This window comes from Pterocles gutturalis, unplaced genomic scaffold (assembly GCF_000699245.1).
Source record: "Pterocles gutturalis isolate BGI_N339 unplaced genomic scaffold, ASM69924v1 scaffold25071, whole genome shotgun sequence".
Lineage (NCBI taxonomy): Eukaryota > Metazoa > Chordata > Aves > Pterocliformes > Pteroclidae > Pterocles > Pterocles gutturalis.
This window is the reverse complement of record NW_010101116.1, coordinates 2,213-9,808: the sequence shown is the minus strand read 5'-3', so window position 1 is coordinate 9,808 and position 7,596 is coordinate 2,213. Positions and strand designations below refer to the sequence as shown.

Here is a 7,596-nt window from a genome sequence, read left to right as displayed (position 1 = left end):
TGTATGTCTGAAATTAGTTTCCTTCTAAGGAGGATTTTGATACATCATTCAGGTGGGTCTGGTTTTGATAAGCTTTTTTTATGTGTACAAAGATATTCCTGTTTTACCATTCCTTTTTTGCTTTTGTGTCCAGCTTTCTTGAAAATCCTGCTTTGAGCAGGAGTTTGGACTAGGTGACCTTCCGAGATCCCTTATGATCTGAAGTATCCTACTGTGTAGTTTATTTCTAGTCTTAAGTTGTGTTGATGACGACTAGAAAAACTTCCTGATTCTTTTCAGAACTGTTGTTGACATTCAAATGTTAGATAGGATTTTGATTTTCTGGTTCTTTTTATTCAGATTTATGTATTCACAGGCATCGCATGAACTTTTATAGCTAATTCTGTAATCCAAACTCATAGAAAAATTATCCTAAATCTCAACACTCACTCCAGTAGCTTTCTCCTTTTTCCTATTTAACGAAAAAGCAGGCTACGTAATAAAGAACTCCCATTCATAAATAACTGAATGATATTGCACGATGCACTGTGTAAGTAGATGGCAAACGACAGTCATATTTTAAGTAGTGCTTTAAAAAAAGCAGTAAGTTCTTAAAAATTTGTTTGCCTAAGACCTCCTCACTTGTAGACTTTCACAAAGGAATCTGCTGTCTAAGCTTCTCCCTGGACTTCTTTCTCACTTGTTTTGCACAAGACCCTTGAAGAGTTTGTGGTTTCTGACTGCAAACTGCTGGGTGTAGTCAGCTCTGGTAACCTGTTACAGGCAGTCCTGGTCAATGAGGTATATATTACTTTATGTTAAGCAGTTTCTAAAGTGTTTTGTCTATGGCTTCCACTCAGTGTGCACATTTTTTACAAGCATCTTGATTTGAATCCTCAGGGATCAAAACTTGAAGAACCAGATTCTGTGAGGGAAGTAAAGGATTCTTTGTCTACAGAGAGATCAGAGGTCAGTCACAAATTCCTTTGACTGTGTTTCTTTCTTATAGGGGGATGGAGAGAACGAGAAAAGGCTCGTGAAGACAGCTGGGGACCTCCCCGAGACTCCAGACCTCCAGGAGACCGGGAATGGGATAGAGACAAAGATCGGGATGAAAATGAGAAAGACCGTGAATTTGACAGAGAGAGAGATTTTGATCGAGATGATCGTTTCAGGCGTCCCAGGTTTGACTTCCTGTTTAAATACTTCCAGAATGTTTCTTATTAAAAAAAAAAATGTGCCCTGTTGATAAAGAAGTAATGTGACATTGCTGAGTGAAAGGAATAGTGGTTGGTTTATATGAAATTAAGCATGTTTTTAAGGCAGTAAATGGAGAGTGGCATTTTGGGGGCTTATTGGTTTGTTATTTTTAATAATATGTTAACTGTTTACAGAAGGAATCCCAAAATGCTTCACTGCTTTTAAATATATTTTTTTAAACTTGTTATCAAGAGAATTTTGTGTTAGGCTTCAGAAAAACAGAGGTGGTTTTCGAAGTACGTTAGTATATTAAATAGAGACCCACTGGGCCTGAAAATACCTGTGCTGTGATTCGTTGTTGCTTCTTTCCATAGCAAGGATAAAATCTTAGCATTTACACTTATTTTATGTTTTGAATGGCAAAAGGGATGACGCTGGTTGGAGAAGAGGACCAGCTGAGGAAAATTCCAGCTGGAGAGATTCAAGTCGGCGTGAAGAGTGGGACAGAGGTGGTCGTGACATGAGAGATCGACGTGCTGATGACAGAGATGCACCTGCCAGAAGAGGACCACCACTCAGATCTGACCGGTAAGAGCGTATGTTTATTTTAGTGTTCCTGCAGGCTTACATTCACTATTGGGCCTTCATGTTGCTCTGACAGTGCTAAGATGTAGTAAAATGGGAATAAGTTATATTTTCAGCCACTTAAGCTCATTTTGCATGAGCAAAGTAATAGAAGTTTAGTGTAATTGAGAATTTTTCCTTGACTCTTTTTTCAGTCGTTCACTTTTCTATTGTAGCAGCATTTTGCATCTGCAGTAGAAGGATAATGTTTTAAGTATGCAGTTTTTATAGTAGGATTATGTTCAGGGTGAATGAAATTCTTGTACTTAAATTATCAAGAGAGATGTCCCAGAAAGTAATTTCTGTCTCATTTCTTAAAACCATTGAAATGTGAAGGAAATATTTCCAAACAGGGCCATGTGGGTTTCACACTATTAATAGTATTGATTTTGATGAATAACCTATTTTAATTACATACATTAACCTGTTTTAATTATGTACATTTAGTAATTCTTTGCTGTAATAGTAACAGCAAATACATTTAGCCTGAGATGTCCTTCAGTGCTCTTACCAGTGCAATTGTGTGATCCAGTGCTGTTTATACCTCTGATTTAAGTAGACTGAAGAGTAATTTGCTGTCTTTTGAGACAGTGAACACCTAAACATTTTCCACAAGTGTTCTTAAGTTGGGATTTTTCTGTTTTCAGGGTTCAGTCATTTCTGAGGAGATGCTTTTGTGCTTTTAATTCTGATAATATATTTTTTCATCATAAACTGCGTACTTCAATAGAACATTCTTATTGTGTTCTAAAGACGACGCTTGGATTGCTCACAGCAATCCTGAATCTGAAAAGAAGCTTGAGCAGTTCCTGTCCATTACTTCACTATAAAATTAAGCTATGTATTTGGCTGTCTTCATCATATTACCTCTTGTCGAGATTGAGAACCAATAAATCAGACTGTCGGTGTTGGGCATATTTGTTTAAACTCTTGCAGGATGCTGGTGGAGCATGACAAAGGTGGTTTTATTGTCTTTCTGTATTTGTAGCAAGCTCATGGCGGCGTGCTGATGATAGGAGAGAAGAACGTGGGGAAGAACGTGAAACAGTTCGGCGATCAGCTCCTGCTCCTGCTGCTTCTCCAGCTTCTGCTCCCCCACCAGCATCAAAAGATCGAGAAAGAGATGGTGAGAAGGAGAAGGGTTCCTGGAAATCAGAAAAGGAGCGTGAGCCCGTTCGCCGTACTAAAAATGAGACAGATGAAGAAGGGTGGACCACTGTACGACGTTAAATGAAAATCACAGAGTTTAACCAATGTTTTAGCTTTGATTTGATCGAATCCACAGTTTATATTTGTGCTTATAAACATTCTGAATTGGAATTCTTTAACAAATGTTTTGAGGTAACGTGAAAGCATGAGCTTGAATTACTTACTCATATAGATTGATCATGCACAAAACTCACAGCAGAAGGTTGGAAATTGAATGCCAGTTTTTAAAATTTTAAATTATGCTTATTTCATGGGTCATTTGTTGCTGAAATAAAAAGAAGCAAGCCCAACAGCTGTCTTGAGTAGTGCTTTTATCTCGCACCAAAAGAGGCTGACCTTTTTATTTTTAGTTTATCTTAATTTGGATTGGGGTATTGTTGTCACAGAACATGCTTTTGGAAACACCTCTGATCACACAGTGGAATTAGTGAAAAAGCAGAGAGAGATCAGTTCCCATAATTAGCCAAAAAAATAGAAAAAGATATAAAAGCCCTCTCTTACCTAAGTATCTTTGAGGGCAGGCGGTTTCTGAAATATGTATTTTATCACAATCTAAATTCAGTCAATTGTTTAAATTTGAATGAAATACAATAAACATTATAAGCATTAGCTACACTGGGATATTTTCTGTAGATTTACTTGAATACATAACCGCCTCTGACGCCATTTTGCTGTCATTGTTCCAGTAATGTATACTGCTGCAGTGTACGACCACAAAACTTCAAGCTTTTACAATTTAAGTGTTTTGGTAAGCATATGGCTATGCATTTTCTGTTGCCAATAGCACAACCGCTTTTTCCGTTACTGGATAATTCATGCCTTTCAAGGATTTATAAATATTGTCATATTTAAAATGTGTGGTTTTGGAGAAATTGTTGAATTTTCCCCCAATTCTTTGTCTTCAGGGTGAATTCTTTCCCTTTCCAAAAAAAAAGTGATTTGTAGTGATGGCTGTGTTGACTTCAATTTTGGGATGCGATCACAACGATTAACTATCTGGTCATCCTGAAGCCAACACAGAACTTGCTGCTGTGTGTTTCTTCAATGATAAATAAACAACTTAAGGAATTAGCTGCTACAGTGTCTTGACTTTTTAGTACCTTCCTGCAATGTACATTAATGCGGAACAGCTGTTGAACAACTCTTCTGTATGTGTATCCATTTCTGTACCAGCTGGAGGAGGACGTGAGAACACCAGACATGGTTTCTTCCTGAGAAACCTGGTTTAATTTTAATGTGTGTGAACAAACGTTGTAATGCTCCTCTTGTCCTTTTCCTGTCCTCTTCTGAGCTTTCCAGGTCCTGATCACTTCTTGAGAAAAACATGCTTTCATAGTCATGTTCTGACGGACAGATCTTTGTACCTTTGGAGCCTGTCATGTTATTGCTTGTTGAGGCACAGAATATCTTCAGAGCAGTAGTGTTGTCTAAGCAAAAAGCCGCTTTGTTTTTTGTTCATCATAGTCTTATAAAGAATGGAACTGGAGAACGGCAGCTGTCCAGTAACCGTGCTTTTTGGATTTGGAGTAGTGGGTGCTGCTGCTGTTGAGCGACTTGTTGCTGTCCTTGCGTTGTGTCGTAGGATCACAGGATCATTCCTGTTAAAAAGGACCGCAGGAGCTCGCTTCACCTCTGGCTGCAAAATGATTGTGTTACTCAGAACCATATTTTTCCACTGTGGTCTTGAAACCCTTGAAGGGTGTAGACTGCAGAGCCTGTGGGCAACCTGTTCCAATGCTTGACTGTCTCTCTTTTCAGCTTCTACCCCTTGTCTCTCATCCTCCTGCCTATGCTCTGCTGTGAGAAATCTGACTTGATTTCCCTGGAAACTCCCTGGTGGGTACTGGCTGGCTGCTGTTGGTCTCCCCAAAGCCTGAACAAGCTGCTCCCTCAGCCGTTCCTTCCAGGCATGTGCTCCAGCCCCTGACTATCACATTGACCCTCTGCTGAACTTGCTCCAGTTTGGCAATGCAGGGGGGGCAGTGGGACCCAAAAGTACACGCAGTAGTCAATTGAGATGAGGTCTACTGAGTGCTGAATGGAAGGCGATGCTCTCCTCAGCCACAGGCTGTGGTTGTGTTCAAACAGCCAGAGACCCACTGGCTCCATGCCCTGGAGGCATCTGAGCTGCCCCAGGGCTCTGCTCTTCTTGCAGCACTTCATCAGGCTCCTGCCCAGCCTGTCTCGGTCCCTTGGGATGGCAGCCCTGCCCCAAGAGTACTGCCTGGTTCTCCCACTTCGGTGTCACCCACAAGCCTGCTGACAGGGCACCCTGCTGCTGCCTCCAGGTCCTTGAGAAAGGCCAGGTTCCAGGACAGACCCCCGCGATACCCCACCCCAGGCACAGTCCAGCCCGTTCACCATGATGCTGAGCCTGAACATCCAACCACTTTCTCTGCCCACCTCCTTGTCCATCTAGGCTTAACGTCCTAACTTGGGCACAAGAATATGTGAGACAGTGTTGAAAGCCTTGCTAAAGTTGAGATGAAGAACATCCGCTGTTTGTTTCTTTGTCTACAGAGTTATTTTGTTATAGAAAGCAGGTGAGTCAGGCGTGATTTTCCCTTGGTAACCCCCTGCTGACTGTTCGCAGTAATCTTCTGCATCTGCCCAAAAACATGCTCTGAAATTACTTCCTCCATGATTTTCCCAGGGACTGAAGTGATACCCTTCTCAGATGGTCTTTTTGGCCTTTCTTGAAGATGGGTGCAACATTTGCCTTTCTCCAGTCATCAGGGAAATGTAAAGAGTGATTATACCTCTGGTTATATATTTTTAACTTTATCCAAAGCCACTTTTACCTGGGGATAAATGTCAGTGATCACTGCACCAGCTAAAGCTCTATTTCCAAATCTGTGTTCTTAAAACTTCCATTATTTGAGACTGTGATAATGTTGCCAACACATGTAAAATTCTCAGGACTAGGCAGCTTGAGAAAAGATCTGCAAGATGTGAGCTGTACAGTCATACCAGCGTGTTTATTTCACTGCGGGATCATTTTAGACAGAATACTAACTACAGTGATCAAAAGCCACTACTGACCAAATCCAAACCTCCATCTGCTGCTATAATTACACATCAGCACAAAGTCGGGTTACCTGGAAATGCTGATGAAGTCAAATGAATTCTCTGTCAAGCATTGCTGTGTTTGATTGACGCATGTTCAGTTCAACATCTAAAATTTTCAGTGAACCTTAGACGAATAAAGCATAAACTGTAAAACACTATATTTAGAAGGCTGAACTTCGGGCTGCTGGCTAAATGGATGCAGATGTTGCTGGATTAAAGCAAATCTCCAAGAGTGGAGCAAGGCAGGTGATAGGTATGAACAGTTCAGTTTCTTTCCTACTCCAGCAGCAGCCCAGAGACAGACCCCAGCTGGTGCACAGGGCTGGGGACCCTCAGGGTGCTCAGCAGAACTAGGGTTGAGGGATTTTAATTATGTTTTTTCCTTTTTTCTTTTTCCCCTTTGTTCTAAAACATAAAATTAAAAAAAAAGTGTTTTATGAGAATTGTCAGACCAGGGCAGGGGCAGTAGGTGACCTGGTGCCACTCCAGCTGGGGCACAGCCACAGCTGCATCTCAGGACAAGTCACAAGCTGGGTTAGATGAGGCTCAGTGCGGTCACATGCAGGATCAGGAGCACATCAGGAGCTACAGTGCAGGTGGACAGCCAACAGGAAGAGTACTGGAACTCTTGTCTTGCTGGAAACAGAACACCCAATCCTTCCTATCTTGCCATGGCAGGACCAGATAGAACTGAAATGCTCTTACACCTTGTCCTGCTCTTAAAAAGAATTATTAATGCATTTAACTATGGTAGGATGGAGATTCTGCAAACTATCCCACTGCTTTTTGCTAATCAAAAATCTCCCTTGCTGCAGTTCAAGCTTTGTCAGTCCTTTCACTCTTGGGCAGGAGGACAATTTACTGGCTTTGCTACTTTTTCCACATTTGAAGATTTACCATATCACCCTTCTGCTTGGCCCAGAAGCTCCCCAGGTGACTGTTAGCAGAGTATCTCCTGCATATATTAACCTATACATTTGGTGGGTCAAACTGGCACATCAGTGGGAAGCAAAGACCTTTTACAGCCACCATGGGTTAGTCCTAGGGCAGCTGCCTGAGGCACTCTGTGCAGGGAGGATTTTCACTGAAGGTGGGTACAGACTGACCTGACTTCAGCTGGATCAGGTTCTCTGCGCATGTGAAAGCAGTTTTTAATTGAGTAGCTTGCCTTTGCCGAGGCTGGTACCCACTGAGGATGATCACAGGCTGTCCAGTACTCTGTGTCCATTCCTCTTACCAAAAGACCACTGTGGAAAGGATTCTGTGACTGACACACTTAGGAACATGTCCCTGTAATAAAGTGATTCTCTGCAGACAAAATATTTGGTTTAAACAAGTGGCCATAATCTTTTGATTGGCAGATGCCTGTAGAATAGATGAAAATAATATCAGGCTTTTCTTATACCTCTTCTGTGGAGCATTTAAGAGCTTCCAACCTGGGCTGCTTTCAGATGAAGCTACTAGTTCCTAGATTTAAGTCACTAATGTCAATTTGTCAATTGCTTCCAGCAATTT

At 41.4% G+C, this 7,596-nt stretch overlaps 1 protein-coding gene across 1 annotated transcript in view; it reads left to right on the top strand.

Moving 5' to 3' along the window:
* The window catches only part of EIF3A (eukaryotic translation initiation factor 3, subunit A), a 26,131-nt gene extending 23,022 nt beyond the window's left edge, over positions 1-3,109 (top strand). The window contains 3 exon segments of the mRNA XM_010082348.1: positions 989-1,163; positions 1,606-1,775; positions 2,792-3,109. Coding sequence (XP_010080650.1) covers positions 989-1,163; positions 1,606-1,775; positions 2,792-3,033 — 587 coding nt within the window. The 3' untranslated portion in view covers positions 3,034-3,109.
* The last annotated feature ends 4,487 nt before the right edge of the window (positions 3,110-7,596 follow it).